This window comes from Corythoichthys intestinalis, chromosome 9, assembly GCF_030265065.1.
Source record: "Corythoichthys intestinalis isolate RoL2023-P3 chromosome 9, ASM3026506v1, whole genome shotgun sequence".
Lineage (NCBI taxonomy): Eukaryota > Metazoa > Chordata > Actinopteri > Syngnathiformes > Syngnathidae > Corythoichthys > Corythoichthys intestinalis.
In genome coordinates, this window is record NC_080403.1 from 55,358,571 (window position 1) to 55,381,102 (window position 22,532).

Genomic DNA, 22,532 nt, shown 5'->3' on the forward strand with positions numbered 1-22,532 from the left:
CAAACATTTACTTTTTTAAATTGATTAATCAATGAATTAATCAACTCAGACTTTCATCTAACTTCAATTTATCACATTTTTCTCCCATAAGAAATCAGAATTCTTGCCCGAAATTTCACCATTTTTGAATGAAATTTCCCAAATTTTGACCAAAACGTTCCCATTTTTTACCAAGATTTCAGAATTTTTGACGCAAATTTCACAATTTTGGACAAAAGATCTTTCAAACATGATTCCAACACCAACATGTTCACCAAAATTTCAATTTTTATCAATAACTTATTTTTTTCACCATTTTTTTTTTTTTTACAATTGTTGAATGAAATTTCACAAATTTTGACCAAAATCATTTTTGACCTAAAAAAAAAAAAATCAGAATTCCTGCTCAAAATTTCACAATTTTTGACCTAAATTTCACAAATTATGACCCAAATTTTCCCATTTTTGACCAATATTTCACTATTTTTGACACAAATTTCACCATTTTTGACAAAAGATCTTTCAAACATGATTCCAACTCCACCATGGTCACCAATCTTTCAATTTTTTTAATAACTCATATTTTTCACCATTTTCTTTCGTTAATTGTTGAATGAAATTCCACAAATTTTGACCAAAACCATCATTTTTGACCCAAATTTCACTATTTTTGACAAAAATTAATCCACACATTACTCCAACTTTGACATAATCAACAAACATTTCAAATTTTAAATTTTTTCCCAATTTTGACCAAAATTTCACAATTTTTATTCACCCAAATTTCACAAAGTTTGATCATTTTTCACCAACAATTAATTTGCACTTTATTCTAACTTGAACAGATTCACCAAACATTTTTGAATTCTCACATTTTTTACCAAAACATCACAATTCTTGACTGAAATGTCAAATTCTTGCCCTAAAGTTCACAATTTTTGGCCAAAATGACCGTTTTTTAAAAACCAAAATATCACAATCATTGACCAAAATTTTCACAATTATTTACCTAAATTTCAAAATTTTTGACAAAAACTACCATTTTTCAAAACCACTATTTCACAATCGTTGACCGAAATTCCTTCACAGATTATTCCAACTCCAACATATTAACCGAATATTTCATTTTTTTTTTTCAATAATAGACATTTTTTACCATCCCCCACCCCCCTGATTGTTGACTGAAATTTCACAGATTTTTACCAAAATCAGAGGTTTTGACCCAAATTTCACAATTTTTGGCCAAAGAAAAAAATCATGACTCCAACTTCAACACATTCTTCAAACATTTAGCATATTTTCAGTTTTTCACATTTTTGGCCAAAACATGACAATTCTTGATCGAAATTTCACAATTTTTCACCAAATAATCAATCAACAGGAAGTGACCCCGAAATGCCCCCTTATACAGTAAATAGAAAGAAGGGCAAAAAAAAAAAAAAAAAAATAAAAAAAAAAATATATATATATATATATATATATAAAAGCTAGTTTTGTCTAAAAAAAAAAAAAAAATGAAAATTTACAATGAAATCAAGTTGACTCACATCAACAAGAGACAGGAAGCGGTTGAAGATGGTGTCTCTTCTCACAACTTCGCCGATGGTCATTCCTGAAAACTGAAGCCACGCCCCCGGCCACCAAGAGTTATTCCTTCAAGTTATTTGTTTTTTTTTTACTTAATTTTAAAATCAAATCATGTGTATTTTAAATATTACGATACTGTTAATATTTAATCGTATAATATTTATATGTACTGATTAGGGCTGTCAAACGATTACATTTTTTAATCAAGTTAATTACAGCTTAAAATATAATTAATCGTAATTAGTCGCAATTCAAACCATCTCTAAAATATGCCATATTTTTCTGTAAATTATTGTTGGAATGGAAAGATAAGACACAAGACGGATATGTACATTCAGCATATGGTACGTACTGTTTTTGTTTATTATAACAATAAATCAACAAGATGGCATTAACATTATTAACATTCTGTTAAAGCGATCCATGGATAGAAAGACTTGTAGCTCTTAAAAGATAAATGTTAGTACAAGTTATAGAAATGTTATATTAAAACCCCTCTTAATGTTTTCGTTTTAATAACATTTGTAAGATTTTAAATAAAAAAAATAACCTAGTAGCCCGCCATTGGTGATGTCAATAATTACACAATGCTCATGGGTCGCACCCAAGCGCCAGCAGAGGGCGACAAAACTCCAAAAAACACAAGTAACAAGTGGAGATTACACTGCTGTCATTTTAATCTGTTTGAGCGGGGCATGTGCGTTAATTGCGTCAAATATTTTAACATGATTAATTGAAAAAATTAATTACCGCCCATTAACGCGATAATTTTGACAGCCCTAGTACTGATACTTATACAGTATATAAAATATATATTAAATATATACATAAATATATTAAGGCTGAAAAACTCATTCTTTGTGGCTTCCCAATTCCTCTTACCGGAGCGGCCGCAGGAGCAGCAGGCGCGGCGTCCATTTCGGAGATACTGATTGGCCCATCGATAATGTGGATGACGCCATTGGACGCCGGCAGATCGGGCTTGACCACGCTGTAAACGTGCTTGGGATCGTGCAGTAAAATGAAACCCTGTCCACGAAAAAAAAAATTCATTTAAAATTAAAAACGGCTTTGCAATGAAATTAAGTATTTAAAAAATATATATTATTCATGATGGATTATGCGTGTTTTAAAAGGCCCCCAAAATCAAAATGAAGTGACCATGAAACAGGAATGACCCAACATCAACAGTTACGGTAACAGTAAAAATTCCAGTCTCTACCTTATCGCCTTTGAACCTCATTTTGGCGCCGCCGTACATGTCGAAGTCTCGCCCGTTTATCATCTCCCGCAGCAGGTGCTGACCCAGGATCAGGTGGTTGCGACACAGCTCCTCCTCGTTCACCGACTATGTTGCGCCCAAAAAACATAGCAATCGTGACGTTGAGGCGGGCGCTAACGTCACCTGGCGTTTAGTTGCATACGCTGAGAGGTGTTGTGAGCTGAGGGACGAAAACCGTGAAGGGTCCGTTGTGGCTCAGCAGCGACGAGCAACCTTTCGCTGGAAACAGCAATATAAAAATTGCATGAAAAATCTCATTGAATATTTACTCAGTGGCTGCCACAGAGACCTTTCACCGCCCCTACCAAAATGGCTCCTGGGCGGCCATGTTGGTAGGGGCAAAATTCCCATTAAAGTCAATGCATTGACATTACAATCGAGTCCTAATTACTTTATTTCACTCCGTTGGCCGCCATTGACGGCCATAGACGTCCAATCCATTTGACGCGGGAGGATTGGCAGCGAATTGACAAATTAAACTAACTGGCTGCCATTGACAGCGCAAGACGTCCAATTTATTTTGACTGGGAGGCGTTGCCATCAATGGTACTGAAATTAGGAGAGACAGCGAGAACCAAAAGTGGCATTTGCCGTGTGGCAAAATGGATTTTGCCACGTTGCATTTTTTTTGCCATGCGTCAAAATTGATTTTGTCTTGTCACATTTTTAGCCATGTGGCAAAATAGATTTTGCCATGTGGGATTTTTTTGCAAAGTGGCGAAATGGATTTTACCATGTGGCATTTTTTTTGCCATGTGGCATTTTTTTTTGCAATGTGGCATATCTGATTTTGTCTTGTCACATTTTTTTTGCCATGTGTCAAAATGGATTTTGCCATGTGGCATTTTTTTCTTAGCCATGAGGCATTTTTTTGCCAAGTGGCAAAATGGATTTTGCCATGTAGCATTTTTTTTTTTTGCCATGTGTCAAAATGGATTTTGCCATGTGGCAATTTTTTCTTAGCCATGTGGCATTTTTTGCCAAGTGGCAAAATGGATTTTGCCATGTGGCATTTTTTTTTGCAATGTGGCAAAACTGGTTTTGTCTTGTCACATTTTTTTTTTTTTTTTGCCAAGTGGCAAAATGGATTTTGCTATGTGGTATTTTTTTTGCAATGTGGCAAAAAGGATTTTGTCTTGTCACATTGGCAACATTTATTTTCCACATGGCAAAAAAAAAGGCACATGGAAAAAAATCCACTTTCCACATGGCAAAAAAAAAATGCCACATGGCAAACAAAAAAACGCCATGTGGCAAAACTGATTTTGTCTTGTCACATTTTTGTTTGCCATGTGTCAAAATGGATTTTGCCAGGTGGCATTTTTTTCTTAGCCATGTGGCAAAATGGATTTTGCCATGTGGCATTTTTTTTTTTTTTTTTTTTTTGCAATGTGGCAAAACTGATTTTGTCTTGTCACATTCTTTTGCCATGTGGCAAAATGGATTTTGCCATGTGGCAATTTTTTCTTAGCCATGTGGCATTTTTTTGCCAAGTGGCAAAATGGATTTTGCCATGTGGCAAAACTGATTTTGTCTTGTCACTTTTTTTTTGCCAAGTGGCAAAATGGATTTTGCCATGTGGTATTTTTTTTTTCAATGTGGCAAAACTGATTTTGTCTTGTCACATTGGCAAAATGTATTTTCCACATGGCAAAAAAAAAGGCACATGGAAATAAATCCACTTTACACATGGCAAAAAAGTTGCCATGTGGCAAAACTGATTTAGTCTTGTCACATTTTTTTTTTGCCATGTGTCAAAATACATTTTGCCGTGTGGCATTTTTTTCTTAGCCATGTGGCTTTTTTTTTGCCAAGTGGCAAAATGGATTTTGCCACTTGGCATTTTTTTTGCCATGTGGCAAACATGGCTAGAAATGCCACATGGCAAAATTCATTTTCCACATGGCAAAAGAATGCCTCATGGAAAAAATCAATTTTCCACATGGCAAACAAAAAAATGCCATATGACAAAATCCATTTTGCCACATGGCAAAATCAATTTTGCCACATGGCAAATGCCCATTTAGGTTCGCAGCCCTGCTGGTGAGAGCATTCACAGCCAGTCTTCTTACTTTGTGGACCATAGTTCATTTTGGGCCTTTTACAGGTCACTTCCTGTATATTTTGCATTACTTGCTGTTCATTTGGGGACATTCCAAGGTCACTTCAATGCCCCAAAATCAACAGAAAGTGACGGATAATCAACAGGACATGACCTGAAACGTCCCAAAATGAGCTCATTGGCTGCCATTGACCCCCATAGACGTCCAATTCATTTGAAGCGGGAGGGTCGGCAGCAAATGAACGAAAGTTCATTCGCTGTCAACCCTTCCGCGCCAAATGGATTGGATGTCTATTAGTTATAAACTTATTTACAGGTAACTTCCTATTCTAGTTAAGTTACTTCCTATCCATTTTTGGACATTCCCGGGTCACTTCCTGTCCAGTAACCCCAAATCAACAGGAAATGACCTGTAATTGCCCCAAAATGAACTCATAGACTGCCAACATTTGTTCATTCGCTGCCACCATGTTGATAGGGGCAACATTTCCATCAAAGTCAATGCATTGATATTAAAAGTTTGAGATAACAAGCTTATTTTTAGCTGGACATCCAATTCATTTGAAGTAGGGGGGAAACAGCGATGGTTCAATTTTTGTTGTTGTTGCGGTTACCGAAAAGGTCTACGGCCCCATTAAGGGTTTCTCTGAGGGGTCCGTCACGGTTGAGATCCAACAGACGCTGGCTAAGTCGGCCGAAGCAACGTCGCCCGTCGCCGATTTCATCTGGCCGGCAAACGCACCTGAAAAAAGAAAAAAATAAAACACGTCAAAATTGGCGCCAAACTTTCACTTTTTACACAAATTGCCACCACATGTTGTTCCACACCAAAATTGCTACATTTATGAACCAAAATCAACATTTGTAGATGTTAAATTTGTTGCCAAAACCGACATTTTAAAAGTGTTGCAATTTGAATTAAAACACAAAATTTTGAAGGTAAAAATGCCTAATTTTGTCATTAAAAAAATTTTAAATAACAAAGTTGACACGTTTTGAACCAAAATCCACATTTTTAAGCATCAAAATACATTTTGTTAATAAAGCGGCACATTTTTCAATTTAAAAAACACCACATTAGGTCAGCAAAGTTCCATATTTTTACCTGTCAAAATTTCCACATTATGTCCCCTATTCCACATCTTCACACCAAAAATTGTGACATTTAGTCTCCTAAATTCCAAATTCTATGTCGAAATTATTTTTTTCATTTTCAAATTTTACATGTCAGATTTGACACTAGATTCCACATTTTTCCTTAAAATCAACACATTTTGTCACTAAATTCCATATTTTTACACATCAAAAACACTACACCAAGTCCCCACAATTCCACATTTTTTTACACATCGAATTGTCACACTAAGTCACCAAAGTTCCACTTTTTTTACACGTCAAAATTGCCACATTATGTCCACCAAGTTCTCCATTTGTAGACATCAAAATCGAGACATTTTGAATCAAATTCCATATTTATACAAGTCCAAATTGCCACATGAAGTCCCCAAATGTCACTTTTTTTTACACATCAAAATTGCCACAATATGTCCCCAGTATTCCACATTTTTACACATAGAAAAACACACTAAGTCCCCACAATTCCACTTTTTGTACACATACAAATTGCCACAAAAAGTCGCCAAAGCTCTACATTTTTGACGTTTCAAAATCAAATTTTTTTGAACAATCCACATTTTTACATGTCAAAATCAACACTAAGCCCCCAAAGTTCCACTTTTTTTACACGTCAAAATTGCCACATTATGTCCACCAAGTTTTCCATTTGTAGACATCAAAATCGAGACATTTTGAATCAAATTCCATATTTATACAAGTCCAAATTGCCACATGAAGTCCCCAAATTTCACTTTTTTTACACATCAAAATTGCCACAATATGTCCTCAGTATTCCACATTTTTACACATATAAAACCCCCCTAAGTCCCCACAATTCCACTTTTTGTACACATCAAAATTGCCACAAAAAGTCGCCAAAGCTCTACATTTTTGATGTGTCAAAATCACATTTTTTTGAACAATCCACATTTTTACATGTCAAAATCAACACACTAACTCCAACTTTTTTTTTTTTTTTTTACACATCAAAATTGCCACATTATGTCCACCAAGTTCTCCATTTTTAGACATCAAAATTGACACATTTTGAATCAAAATCCAATATTTATACATCAAAATTGCGACATTAAGTCCCCAAATGTCACTTTTTTCTTTACACATCAAAATTGCCACATTATGTCCCCACTATTCCACATTTTTACATGTCAAAATCACCACATTTTGCCCACTATTCTACATTTTTACACGTCAAACTTGCCACTAAAAGTTGTCAAAGTTGCACATTTTGACATGTCAATATCACCACATTTCGAATGATAATCCACATTTTTACACGTCAAAATCACCACATTAATTTCCAAAAGTTCCACATTTTTTAAATGTCAAAGATGCCACATTTTGAACCAAAATCCACATTTATACATGTCAAAATTGCCAGTTTGTGCCGAAAATTCCACATTTTTACATGTCCAAATCAATACAATAAGTCCCACTTTTTTTTTTTTTTTACACATCAAAATTTGCCACATTATGTCCACCGAGTTCTCCATTTTTAGACATCAAAATTGACACATTTTGATTCAAAATCCATTATTTATACGTCAAAATTGCCACATTAAGTCCCCAAATGTCACTTTTTTCTTTACACATCAAAATTGCCACATTATGTCCCCACTATTCCACATTTTTACATGTCAAAATCACCACATTTTGCCCACTATTCTACATTTTTACACGTCAAACTTGCCACTAAAAGTTGTCAAAGTTGCACATTTTGACATGTCAATATCACCACATTTCGAATGATAATCCACATTTTTACACGTCAAAATCACCACATTAATTTCCAAAAGTTCCACATTTTTTAAATGTCAAAGATGCCACATTTTGAACCAAAATCCACATTTATACATGTCAAAATTGCCAGTTTGTGCCGAAAATTCCACATTTTTACATGTCCAAATCAATACAATAAGTCCCGCTTTTTTTTTTTTTTACACATCAAAATTTGCCACATTATGTCCACCGAGTTCTCCATTTTTAGACATCAAAATTGACTCATTTTGAATCAAAATCCATTATTTATACGTCAAAATTGCCACATTAAATCCCCAAATTTCACTTCTTTCTTTACACATCAAAATTGCCACATTATGTCCCCACTATTGTACATATTTACACGTCAAAATCACATTATGTCCCCGCTATTCTACATTTTTGCACGTCAAACTTGCCACTGAAAGTTGTCAAAGATGCACATTTTGACATGTCAATATCACCACATTTCTACACGTCAAAATCACGACATGAATTCACCAAGGTTCCACATTTTTTACATGTCAAAGTTGCCACATTTTGAACCAAAATCCACATTTTTACATGTCAAAATTGCCAGTTTGTGCCGAAAATTCCACATTTTTACATGTCCAAATCAATACAATAAGTCCCACTTTTTAAAAAAAAAAATTTTTTTTTACACATCAAAATTTGCCATATTATGTCCACCGAGTTCTCCATTTTTAGACATCAAAATTGACTCATTTTGAATCAAAATCCATTATTTATACGTCAAAATTGCCACATTAAATCCCCAAATTTCACTTCTTTCTTTACACATCAAAATTGCCACATTATGTCCCCACTATTGCACATTTTTACACGTCAAAATCACATTATGTCCCCGCTATTCTACATTTTTACACGTCAAACTTGCCACTAAAAGTTGTCAAAGTTGCACATTTTGACATGTCAATATCACCACCACATTTCGGATCATAATACACATTTTTACACGTCAAAATCACGACATTAATTCACCAAGGTTCCACATTTTTTACATGTCAAAGTTGCCACATTTTGAGCCAAAATCCTCATTTTTACATGTCAAAATTGCCAGTTTGTGCCCAAATTTCCACATTTTTAGGTGTCAAAATCACATTTTGACTCAAAATCCACATTTTTGCATGTCAAAATTGCCACAGTTGGTCCCCAAAATTCTAATTTTATACATCAAAATCTCCACATTAAGTCCCAAAGTTCCACATTTTTACACCTCAAAATCACCGCATTAAGTCCCCCAAAGCTCCACATTTTTACATGTCAAAATTGCCACAGTTTGTGCCCAAATTTCCACATTTTTAGGTGTCAAAATCACATTTTGACTCAAAATCCACATTTTTGCATGTCAAAATTGCCACAGTTGGTCCCCAAAATTCTAGTTTTATACATCAAAATCACCGTATTAAGTCCCCCAAAGCTCCTCATTTTTACACCTCAAAATCACCGTATTAAGTCCCCCAAAGCTCCACATTTTTACATGTCAAAATTGCCACAGTTTGTGCCCAAATTTCCACATTTTTAGGTGTCAAAATCTCATTTTGACTCAAAATCCAAATTTTTGCATGTCAAAATTGCCACAGTTGGTCCCTAAAATTCTAGTTTTATGCATCAAATTCTCCACATTAAGTCCCAAAGTTCCACATTTTTACACCTCAAAATCACCGTATTAAGTCCCCCAAAGCTCCTCATTTTTACATGTCAAAATTGCCACAGTTTGTGCTCAAAATTCCACATTTTTAGGTGTCAAAATCACATTTTGACTCAAAATCCACATTTTTGCATGTCAAAATTGCCACAGTTGGTCCCCAAAATTCTAGTTTTATACATCAAAATCACCGTATTAAGTCCCCCAAAGCTCCTCATTTTTACACCTCAAAATCACCGTATTAAGTCCCCCAAAGCTCCACATTTTTACATGTCAAAATTGCCACAGTTTGTGCCCAAATTTCCACATTTTTAGGTGTCAAAATCTCATTTTGACTCAAAATCCAAATTTTTGCATGTCAAAATTGCCACAGTTGGTCCCTAAAATTCTAGTTTTATGCATCAAATTCTCCACATTAAGTCCCAAAGTTCCACATTTTTACACCTCAAAATCACCGTATTAAGTCCCCCAAAGCTCCTCATTTTTACATGTCAAAATTGCCACAGTTTGTGCTCAAAATTCCACATTTTTAGGTGTCAAAATCACATTTTGACTCAAAATCCACATTTTTGCATGTCAAAATTGCCACAGTTGGTCCCCAAAATTCTACTTTTATACATCAAAATCTCCACATTAAGTCCCAAAATTCCACATTTTTAGGTGTCAAAATCACATTTTGACTCAAAATCCACATTTTTGCATGTCAAAATTGCCACAGTTGGTCCCCAAAATTCTAGTTTTATACATCAAAATCACCGTATTAAGTCTCCCAAAGCTCCTCATTTTTACATGTCAAAATTGCCACAGTTTGTGCCCAAAATTCCACATTTTTAGGTGTCAAAAATTCCCAATGTGCCCAAAATTCTAGTTTTATACATCAAAATCTCCACATTAAGTCCCAAAGTTCCACATTTTTACACCTCAAAATCATCTTATTAAGTCCCCCAAAGCTGCACATTTTTACATGTCAAAATTGCCACAATTGACCTCAATGTTCCATATTTTTACTCGTCAAAATAACCACACTAAGTCCACAAAGTTCCAAACTTTTACATGATGCGGACTGACCTGGCTTTGCCGTCAAGTCCGGTTTGACATACGGCAGACGAGTGGCAGGTGTCCGGCTTGCACGCGGGTATCAGGTGGCAGCGCAACTCGCCGACGCCCTCCACTCGAGTCATGCCGGACATACACTCGCAAGCGGCCTGCCACAAATGAATAAATTATTATTATTTATCATATAGTTTTTAATGTTTGAGTCAGGAATACGGTACTTTGTTGGGTCCCTTGAAGACGCAGACGGTGGAGTTGAGCGGGCAGCCGCCGTTGTTGAAGGCGCAGGGATTTCGAGGCACGCAGACGCGGCCGTCGCCCTCGTAGTCGGCCTTGCAGGCGCAGCTGACCTTCGACCCCTGCGTGGAGCAGTGCGCGTTGACGTCGCAGCTGCTCGACACACACGCTTCTACAACGCAAAACCCAAATATTTTGTCGATAAACAATGTTTTCGGATGGTAACGAGTTAAAAACGTGTCTCAGCAGACTAAACATTACAAGACAAATGCTAGTTTTCGGTGTCATTGGCGATTCCTTTCCCAGTCGAATTGGATTGAACGTCTCGTGCTGTCAGTGACACTGAAAGACGACCAGATGAGAAGGACTTACTGGAGCATTTGTTTTGCGGCGACTTCCTGTATCCGGGTAAACACTGGCACGTGGCGACCTCGCCTCCGCCGTCGCAGTACGAGTACGCGGCGCACTTGCTGCAGCGGTTGCTCACTGACAAAAACAACACATGCGGCATCTTCAGGCTGGAGAAGTTGGTGGAGAAACTACAAAAATGGCTGCCGATTCTCGGTTTAATCTAGGGCTGCAGCTATCGATTAATTTAGTAGTCGATTAATGGATGAACTAGTTAGTTCGAATAATCGAGTAATCAGATAAGGAACATGAAAATTAAAATACTAGAGCTGAGCCTCAAATGGTATAATTTTTTTTTTTTAAATGAGCATCTAAGTACAACAAAAGAACAATTGGCTAGCTGAAATGCTATAAAGTGAAAAAAATTTTTTACAATCCTCTTCACAAATGGTTCAGACACATATTCCCACAAAAATGGCTAAATATACCTATAAACTAAATTATGAATGCATTAAAAAACATTATCTCCAACAAAAACGTAACTTACGTTGGTCTTAACAGGGAGCAGTTGGATTCAGCCATGTGAAATGAGGCAGACCAGAGGGCCTGTGTATCCACCCTAATCAATAAAACTAAATGCAAACACTTTCGAAATAAACCTTTATAACGCCGCTGGAATTTAACGAATACTCGTAGCAATAAAATTTAATTCGAATATTTTTTTCTAATCGAATACTCGAGTTAATCAATTAATCGTTGCAGCACAAGTTTAATCTTTCGGATTCATTTTTGGCTTTGTTTTCAATGTGATATTATTATAATTTACAGACTATTTTTAAATATTAGTTTTTTGTTTTGGGATAATACGTTTATTGAATTAATTCTTTTAATTTTCCTTATTATCTGATTAAATGTTGTTGTAAAAATATTGTTGTATTATATTTCTGTATTTCTTTTTAACCTCCGAACATGTATTTGTGCAATTTTAAAAATATATATATATCATAAAAATAATCATAAATGTAAAAAGCCAATTGTGTTTGTATTATCATTAAAAAGTTACAAAAGATCACTGTATTTTTCCGTCCTTGTTTTTTTTTTTAATTAAAAAAAAAAAACTTCAAAAAAACTTCAAAAAATAAAATAAAATCATATTTTTTTAAATGGAAATATTTAAAAATATATAATAATGAAGTTTAACTAAAAAAAGACGGTATTTTGTGTACATCATCATGAAATAGTTAAAAAAGATCAATTAAAAAAAAAAAAATTTTCAAAACTATAAAAATTTATAAAAAGCAGAAATATTTGCTGCTTTTAGCCACTTTTTTCTTTCTGGTACAAAATTGACACGGAAAAAATTTAAAAATAAACATTTACTTAATTATGTTAATTTTACAAAATAATACTTCTGATTAATTTGGAAAAATATAAATATATTTTAATATATTATTGTTGTGTTACATGTTTTTTCTTATCACCTACCACATTTTCATATAAATGTATACATTATATAATAAATATATATGTATAAAATAAAAGACGATATTTTTTTTACATCATCATGAAATACTTAAAAAAAAGATCATAATTACTGTATTATTCCATGATTGATTTAAAATTAAAAAAAAAAAAAAAAAAAAAAATTATTTGTTTTTTTGTTTTTTTTAAATTTTTTAAATTATTGCAAGAGGGAATATTCACTATAAACTCAATAACTGTATACTCAATAACTGAACAACATTGAGACATCTATCGCCGTCGACAGTGACAGAAAATGACCTTTGTCGCATCTTTTTCCCTCGTAGGGGGGCTGGCAGTAGCAGCGCCCGGTACCGTCGGGACCTTCGTCGCAGGTGCCGTGCTCGCAATCGCACGCTGTCGCGACCACATAGAAAAAGCGGGTGAGTCCTCGTGGCCGATGTGATGTCATCAAAACGGGACGTCACCTTTGTTGCAGTCGCTGCCGTAGGTCTTCTCCTTGCTGCACAACTGGCAAGCAAAACCGCCGAAGCCTTCCTGACGATCACGACCGGCGGGAAAAGGAAATAAAGCTTGCTATCAAAATCTTGCATTAGAATAACGTTTACGTTACCTCACTGGCTGCCGTTGACGGCAAACAGGAAATAACTTGTAAATACCCCAAAATCAATAGGAAAATAAAGAGGAAGAAGCGGCACTGACCTCGCATACGCAGGTCCCGTTGCCCAGGTCCCCGTCCTGGCAGGTTCCGTGGAAGTTGCACGTCTTCCCCGACCAGCTGGGACACGCTGAGTGAGCCATAAAAATTGAAAATGAGGTCATAACCTTTGAATGTGGCTTACGTGTGAGCAGTGTTCGGAGTTGCTGTTATCACGTGTTGAAAATTCCTTGGCCGGCATTTATGGTGATAGACATTCAATTCATTTTGAGTGGAAGTGGCGAATGAATGAATGAGCCAAAATTTGCGTTACGAGCTTATTTGGAAGGACAGATGGACGGACTGACCGATCGATCGATCTATGGATGGATGAATTGATCTATGGATGGATGGATGAATGGCTCTATGGATGGGTGGATTGATCCATGGATCTATGGATGAATGGATCTATGTAGGGATGGATGGATGGATGACTAGATCTATGGAAAGGTGGATGGCTCAATGGATCTATGAATGGATGGATGGATTTATCCATGGATCTATAGATGGATGGATGGATGGATGGTTGGACATATGGATAGATCTGTCGATGGATGGATCTATCGATGGACTGATGGATCTATGTATATATCTATGGATCTATGGATGGATGGATGGATTTATCTGTGGATCTATGGATGAATGGATCTATGAATGGATATATGGATGGATTAATGGATCGATGATTGAATGGATGGATGGATCTATGGATGGATCTATGAAGGGATGGATCTATGGATGATGGATGGCTCTACGGATGGATCTATGGATAGATGAGTGGATCGATAGATGGATCTATGAATGGATGGATGGATTTATCTATGATGGATGGATCCATCGATGGATGATCTATGCATGGATTGATGGGTGGATATATGGATCTATGGATGGATGGATCTATGGATGGATGGATGGATTTATCTGTGGATCTATGGATGAATGGATCTATGAATGGATATATGGATGGATTAATGGATCGATGATTGAATGGATGGATGGATCTATGGATGGATCTATGAAGGGATGGATCTATGGATGATGGATGGCTCTACGGATGGATCTATGGATAGATGAGTGGATCGATAGATGGATCTATGAATGGATGGATGGATTTATCTATGATGGATGGATCCATCGATGGATGATCTATGCATGGATTGATGGATGGATATATGGATCTATGGATGGATGGATTTATCCGTGGATCTATGGATGGATGGATCTATGGATGGATCTATGGATAGATCTATGGATGGATCAATGATGGATGGATGGATCTATGAATGGATAGATGGATTTATCTATGGATGGATGGATCCATTGATGCATGATCTATGGATGGATCTATGGATTGATGGATGGATATATGGATCTGATGGATCAATGATGGATGGATGGATGGATGATGGATCTATGAATGGATAGATGGATTTATCTATGGATGGATGGATCCATTGATGGATGATCTATGGATGGATCTATGGATTGATGGATGGATATATGGATCTATGGATGGATAGATTTATCTGTGGATCTATAGATGGATAGATCTATGGATAGATAGATGGATCAATGATGGATAGATGGATCGATGAATGAATGGATGGATCTATGAATGGATGGACGGATGGATCTATGGATGGATCTATGGATAGATGGATGATCGATAGATGAATCTATGGATGAATCTGAGTGGATAAATGGATTTATCTATGGATGGATGGATCTATCGATGGATAGATCTATGGCTGGATCTTTGGATAGATCTATGGAGAGATGGATGGATCTATGGATGGATGTATAGCTTTATCGATGAATGGATGGATGGATTTATCAATGGATGGATCTCTGATGTGCACAAGTGTACACAGACCGGACAGTGAAATTAAAAAAAATAGATTTTGGAAAAAAAAATTGTCGTGGAGCGACTCACATTGAGTTACGAGTTTATTTGAATTGGGAGTCAATGCTTCATCACAAATTTGTATGGTGGAGTTAGGAGCGACTGACTCACGTAGACAAAGCGGACCCCAGTGTTGCGGGCAGCACTGGGGGCGCACCACGTTCTTGAAGCAGAGTCGGCGGCAGCCGTCCAGCGCCAGTGCGTTGCCGCCGATGGTGACGACGTAGGTGCAGTTGGCCACGCCCGTGTTGGTGAAGCCGCGCGGGCACAGACTGCCGGTGACGGCGGCGCACGACGTGCACACCGTGTCGGCGCCCAGCCTCTGCGGGACGTCGCAGCGGCCCGACGGTGACGTCGGCTGAGATAAAACAAGGCAAGTCCGATATTCCCAGTTTCCAGGGATTCGGATATAAAATTAGAGAGACGTTACAAAAAAAAAAAAAAGAAATTCTACTCATATTATTTCAATTATTTTAATTAAACAACTATTGATTCATTTATTGCTTGCTTTAGACAATGATAGACGTCCAATTCATATTTTGTTCTTGTAGTAATTTTGTTCATAAAAAATATAACTTTAGTCAAATATTTACATTTTTTTAATTTAAATTTTTTAAAAAATATATAAAAATCTAAAAACATTACATTTGGAGGGCTGTCAACCATAAATTTCAATGAAAAACTTATTTCACAATCATTAATTCATTAAAAATGCATTTGCATTTTTTGTAAATTAAAACCTAAACAAACAAAAAAAATCTCTTAAAAATAAAAGTCTTGTCAAATATTTAACATTTCGGTAACACTATATCCGGCAAATGATGCCATTTTTGAATGGATGTAAAAGATCCGAGCTGAAGTATAACGTCATAAACGTTCACTAATGCTAATGACAGTGACATGTCATATTTCACGTCTTTTGACAGTCTTGTATGACGCCACTGTCAAATAAAATGTTACCAAAAATTTCAAACCTCTGCCCCCCCGCCCCAATAAAAAAAAGTAAAAATGTTAATAAATGTGTAAATACATAAACAGTAAATTCTTAGGAATCTCTTCCAAGATTAATTTTACTTTATTCAACTAAAATATAAATTCGTATAGTGAGACATCTTTCAAAAATGTCATAAAACAAAAACAATTTTACAGAATTTTCGAGTGAATTACTTTGTTTAATCATAAAATGCAACTTAAGTCAAATGTTCCCCTCCCCCAATTTTATTGGGAATTTTAAAAAAAAATGTAATTTGCAGTATGTTTAAGACTTAATAATTCATTTTTTAAAAATCATATTTGAATTCATGGTACATTAAAACCTAAAGAAAAAAAGTCAAATATATATAAATTTTAACCCCACCCACACTGAAATTTTTTTTGGTAAAAATATTTGCGTAAAAACAAAAACAGTAAATTCCTAGGAATGTCTTCAAATACGTAAAAATTTCATTTTTAAATTAAATTTGGAGTAATTTTAAATATCAGTTTCAATTAAAAATATTATTCATGATCATTATTATTCAAAAATCACATTTTAATTTTTGTTACATAAAAAAACAAACAAAAAATTTAAAAATGTTTATTGTCAAATATTTATACATTTTAAAATCCATGTGTAAAAACAAAAACGGTAGTTTCTTAGGAAGGTCTTATATCAGGTCAAATATGAATTCATATCGTAAAAATAGCACAAAACAATTTTACAGTGAATTATTTTTAATCATAAAATACAACTCTGAGATATTTGCTTCCCCAATTAAAAAAAACATTAATTAAATTTGCAGTATTTTAACAATTATTAATTCTTTAAAAAAATACTTGAATTATTGTTTTATTAAAACCTAAGAAAAAAATTGTACAATATTTATCAATTAAAATAAAAAATGGTAAAACTCTTTATCAATGTGTCTAAACAAAAACGGCAATCTCAGGAACGTCTTCAAATATGAATTCATTTATTAAATAAAAATATCATAAAACAATTTTACAGTATTGTGAAGCATTTCTTGTTTAATTATAAAATACAATTTTAGTAAAATATTTCCCCTCCTAAATTAAAAAAAATATATATATATTTGCAGTATTTTCAATTATTATTAATCTATTTAAAAAGAAAAATCACATTTAACTTCCTGTTACATTAAAACCTAAAAATAATAATAATAATAATCAAACATCTATAAATTTTAACCCAAAAAATGTAATTAAAAAAAATTTTTTTTTAAATAATTTGTGCAAAAACCAAAACGATAAATTTTAGGAATTTCTTCAAATATGAATTCATATAGTAGGCAAAAATGTCACAAAGCAAATTTACTCTATTTTCGTGTGAATTATTTTTGTTTATTCATGAAAAAATTAATTCATTAGTCACATTTGAATTTTTACTTACATTAAAACCTAAAAAACAATTCTAAAATAAAATACGATTGTTGTCAAATATTTATAAATTTTATCCCCCTATAAAAATTTGAAAAATCTTTATAAATGGGTCCAAATAAAAACAGTAAATTCTTAGGAATGTCTTCAAATATGAATTCATAGTCAGTAAAAATGTTATAAAATAATTTTACAATATTTTCCTATGAACTATTTTAAAAAATCCTAAATACAACTTCATTCAATTATTTTCCAAAAATACATATATTATTTAAATTTGGAGTATTTTTAACAATCAGTTTCAGTTAAAAATAGTATTAATTCATGAAAAATCAAACTAGAATTTTTGTTTAAAACTTTAAAAAATCAACAAAATATTATTGTCAAATATTTATACATTTTACCCCTTACCCCCAAAAATGAAAAAGTAAAAATCTTTATAAATCTGTCAAAACAAAAATTTTTTCAAAATCCTAAAATACAATTTTAGTCAAATATTTAAAAAAAAATTTCATTAAAGTTAGTTTTTTTTTTTAATAATCAGTTTCAATTAAAACTGTTCTTCATTAAACTAATTCATGCTTAAATTCAACATCATTAACAATTCATTAAAAATCACATTTGAATTCTAGTTACATTTAAACCTACCTAAAAATAAAATCGATCCAAAAATGAACTTTTTCTTTTGCAGTACATTTTAAAAAAAAAATTTAAAAATTATAATCATCTTTAAAATTTTACCCCCCCCCTCCCAAAATGCACATTTAAATATGCACCAATATAACAACTTGTACTTTGTTACCTGTAGTTGCAGTGACGTTTGTAGCAGTACTAGTAGATGTAGTAGCAGCGGCAGCAACATGATTGGGCGTAACATACAAAAAAACAATAAACACGATAAAAAAATAATAAAATCCTACCCTACGAGGTGGCGCATTGATGTAAAAGTTTTGAGTTTTGAGGCCAGACGCTCAAGCTGCCGCTGAAACGCCGACTTTGGCCGTCATGTCGGCTTGCTTGTGTCCTCTCTCTTCTTTCTAATCAAGGAAGAGGCGGGAGGAAAAAGGAAAAAAAAAAAGTCCAAACACAACCTAGTGGCACATTTCCTCCTCCTGTACCACTGCTTATCACGCTCTCATTAACTCTTTGGCTGCCGTTGACGGCCATATATTTGCTGCTTCTGGGATTGATCTCAATTGTGAATAATTCATCAATACATTAAAGGTTTGTTTTACGTCAGAACATACAGTAATTTGTAAATTGTAACAGATTTATTGATGTAAAAAAAAATCAAATTCACATAAAAAGGATAGACGCATTGGCTGCTTCTGCAATTAATCTAAATTATTCTAGTTTTTTTTTTACTTAAAACATAACTTGCAACAAATTTACTGAAGTACAATCGACACAAAAAAAATGACTATAAAAATTAAATAGCTGCTTCTGCAATCTCAATTGTAATTAGTCGAGAAATACATTAACAGGTTTATATGTTTGTTTGTTTTTTTTACTTTAGAACATGATTTGTAACACATTTATTTAAAAATGGTGAAATTTCGGTGAAAACTGGTGATGTTTTGGTTAAAAATTGTGAATTTTGGTGAAAAATGGTGAGGTTTTGGTGAAAAATTGTAGAGATTTTGGTGAAAAGTGGCGACATTCCTTTGAAATATGGTGACGTTTTGGTGCAACAAGGTGACATTCTGGTGAAAAATGGTGACAATGTGATAAATGGTGATTGTAAATTGTAAAATTTTGGTGGAAAATGGAAACTTTTTGGTGAGACATGGTGATGTTTTGGTGAAAAATGGTGACTTTCTGAAGAAAAATTGTGATGTTTTGGTGAAAAATCGTGAAGATTTTTGTGAAAATTGTGAAGTTTCGATAACTTTCTGGTGAAAACGGTGTTGTTCTGGTGGAAAATTGTGATTTTTTTAGTGAAAATTTGTTGAAACTTTGGTTTAAAAAATTGTAAATGTTTCGTTGAAAAATTGTGATGTTCCAGTGAATATTTGGGATCACGTTGTGGTGAGAAATTGTGAAGTTTGGTGAAAAATTGTGATGTTTTGGTGAGAAATGTGATGTCTTGGTGAAAAATGGTGACAATCTGGTGAAAAATTGTGACAATTTGGTGAAAATGGTGATGTGAAGATTTGTAATGTTTTAGTGAAAATTTGTGAAACTTTGGTGAAAAATGATAAGAACTTTGGTGAAAATCTGTACAAATTTTGGTGGAAAATTGTGACTAATTGGTGAAAAGTTATGATGTTCCGGTGAAAAATTAGATTGTTTTGGTGATAAATTGTGAAGTTTGGTCAAGATGTGTAGAAATTTTGGTGGAAAATGTTGATGTTTTGGTGAGAAATGGTGATGTGAATATTTGTAATGTTTTAGTGAAAATCTGTGAAACTTTGGTGAAAATCTACAAATTTTGGTGGAAAATTGTGACTGATGAAAAGTGGTGATGTTCCGGTGAAAAATTAGGATGTTTTGGTGATAAATTGTGAAGTTGGGTTAAGATGTGTAGAAATTTTGGTGAAAAATGGTGATGTTTTGGTGAGAAATGATGATGTCTTGGTGAAAAGTGGTGAATTCTGGTGAAAAAATTGTGATGTTTTGGTGGAGAATTGTAATGTTTAAGTGAAAATATATGAAACTTTGGTGAAAAATTGCAAGAATTTTGGTGGAAAAACTGTAATTTGGGTAAAAAATTTGAAGAATTGAAAATATGTGAGATGTTTATTGAATACTGTATATTGAAGTGGAATTCATGTAATTGTCATGAAAAAGCTTTCCAAGCTGAAATATTGAATGGGCCATTGTAACTGAATCTTTTGAGAGAAGCGGGTTTTTGGGCAAAAACTGAATAGAATTGTCATGTTTGGTCAAACATTTGTGAAATTTTGGTCAAAAATGGTGAATATTGAATGTGCCATAGGAAAAGAATGGGAATTTATTTGGTCAAAGAAACGAATATTTTAGAAGAAATGAGAATTTTGGGCAAAAACTGAATAGAAGCCTGCGTGGCATAAATTTTTTGGAATATATTGAAGTTGGAATGGAGTTGATGGAAGGCTTAGTGTATTCAAAAAAAGTGAAACTAAAGGGTATAATCATAATATGAAGAGTAAAAAAACAAAATTATAGACGGTAGCGTTTGCATTGTATGCAAAGCTACCATCAATTAATGCTCAACAAATTTCTGTGTATAGAGTAGGGCTGTCAAAATTAACGCGTTAACGGGTGGTAATATATTTTTATAATTAATCAAGTTAAAATATTTGACACATTTAAAGCACATGCCCCGCTCAAACAGATTACAATGACAGTACAGTGTCATGTCCATTTGTTACTTGTGTTTTTTCGCCCTCTACTGGCGCATGGGTGCGACTGATTTTATGGGTTTCAGCACCATCCATGAGCATTGTGTAATTATTGACATCAACAATGGCGAGCTACTAGTTTATTTTTTGTTTGAAAATTTTACAAATTTTATTAAAACGAAAACATTAAGAGGGGTTTTAATATAAAATTTCTATAACTTGTACTAACATTTATCTTTTAACAACTTCAAGTCTTCCTATCCATGGATCAGTTCAAGAGAATGTTAATAATGTTAATGCCATCTTGTTGATTTATTGTTATAATAAACAAATACAGTACTTATGTACAGTATATTGAATGTTTATGTCCGTCTTGTGTCTTTCCATTCCAACAATAATTTACAGAAAAATATGGCATATTTTAGAGATAGTTTGAATTGCGATTAATAACAATTAACTCGATTGAAAATTGTAATCGTTTGACAGCCCTAGTAAAGAGCTATCATATTGAATTAAAAGAAACTGCAATGTTATTTACTGTGCTTGAGATTGCGAGAAAGAAATGTCTCTTTCCTGCCAGGAAGCAGAGGGCGGATTTCCCCCGCTCGGTCGCTGTGTCCCCGCGGACCGTCGCCGCAATTGCCGAGGATTTCCTCGTGCCGCCTGACGCGGCGGCTGCGCAGAAAGAAAGAATGAAAGAAAGAAAAAGGAACGGCGAAGCGCTTTCTTCCCCGACGGAGGTCAAAGGTCGGGCTGCCGCTGACAATAGCAGGAAGCTCTGATGCTGACTTTTCGAATAGTTTGCAAGGCAACAACATTATTCATCACTTTTTACAGCTGGTATTGAATGATAATGTTTGAGTGCCCTTGACGGGGATAGACGTCCGATCCCAATGAACAGTCCCATTCCAAAAGGATTGGACGTCTATTGCCGTCAGTGGCTGTGATTCAGTTATTAGTAAATATTATCCATTTATTATTTATTTTGACATTTTTTCTAAAAATAAAGGCTGTGGCTTTAACTATATTATTTATTGTAATTTTCTAAAGAAATAATTTGACTTCAATATATTTGAATTTTAACAAATTAATACATTTCATTAAAGCTAATTAAAAAGGGGGATAAACAGTTGTTTTTCTATATTTTCATGTAATTTTTTGAATATTTTTTAATTTTTGTTTTTATTTTCTTTTTATTTTTCAATTTGAAGTTTTTCTTTTTATTTAATCATTTTAACAACTGTTTTGTTTCAAAAGGGAGGAAAATGCAAATTTAAAAAAAATATATTTTTCTTTTAAAATGTTAAATTTTTAATTTAGGGGGGAAAAAACTCGCTTTTTCCATTTATTTTTTTCACGTTAAAAGGATTTTTTTTTTTTTCAGTGAATGAGCTAATAGGAAATAAATATTGTAAATGTTCTCTTTTTCAGTTAGTGTTTATTAAAGTAAAATAAATTATTTTTATTAATATAAATTTGAACAATTGCATTTTTATTTAATTAAAAAAGATTTTAAAAAATATTTTCCACTAATTAAAAAAGATAAAAAATTGTGACATATATGTTATACAGTAAAAAAATTATTAATTAAAAAAAATAAAAAATAAAATATATACTTTTCTAAATAACTGCTATTAAATAA

The 22,532-nt window shown here is 33.7% G+C and overlaps 1 protein-coding gene across 1 annotated transcript in view; it reads right to left on the reverse strand.

Moving 5' to 3' along the window:
- Window positions 1-18,910, reverse strand: part of stab1 (stabilin 1) — a 100,160-nt gene extending 81,250 nt beyond the window's left edge. Inside the window, exons 1-13 of the mRNA XM_057845207.1 lie at window positions 18,370-18,910; window positions 15,303-15,549; window positions 13,294-13,379; window positions 13,059-13,128; window positions 12,892-12,987; window positions 11,134-11,247; window positions 10,746-10,933; window positions 10,540-10,676; window positions 5,525-5,652; window positions 2,991-3,067; window positions 2,789-2,914; window positions 2,449-2,595; window positions 1,527-1,598 (exon numbers count right to left, since the gene is read on the reverse strand). Coding sequence (XP_057701190.1) covers window positions 1,527-1,598; window positions 2,449-2,595; window positions 2,789-2,914; window positions 2,991-3,067; window positions 5,525-5,652; window positions 10,540-10,676; window positions 10,746-10,933; window positions 11,134-11,247; window positions 12,892-12,987; window positions 13,059-13,128; window positions 13,294-13,379; window positions 15,303-15,549; window positions 18,370-18,444 — 1,563 coding nt within the window. The 5' untranslated portion in view covers window positions 18,445-18,910. The remainder of the gene's footprint in view (window positions 1-1,526; window positions 1,599-2,448; window positions 2,596-2,788; window positions 2,915-2,990; window positions 3,068-5,524; window positions 5,653-10,539; window positions 10,677-10,745; window positions 10,934-11,133; window positions 11,248-12,891; window positions 12,988-13,058; window positions 13,129-13,293; window positions 13,380-15,302; window positions 15,550-18,369) is intronic.
- Between the last annotated feature and the right edge of the window lie 3,622 nt (window positions 18,911-22,532).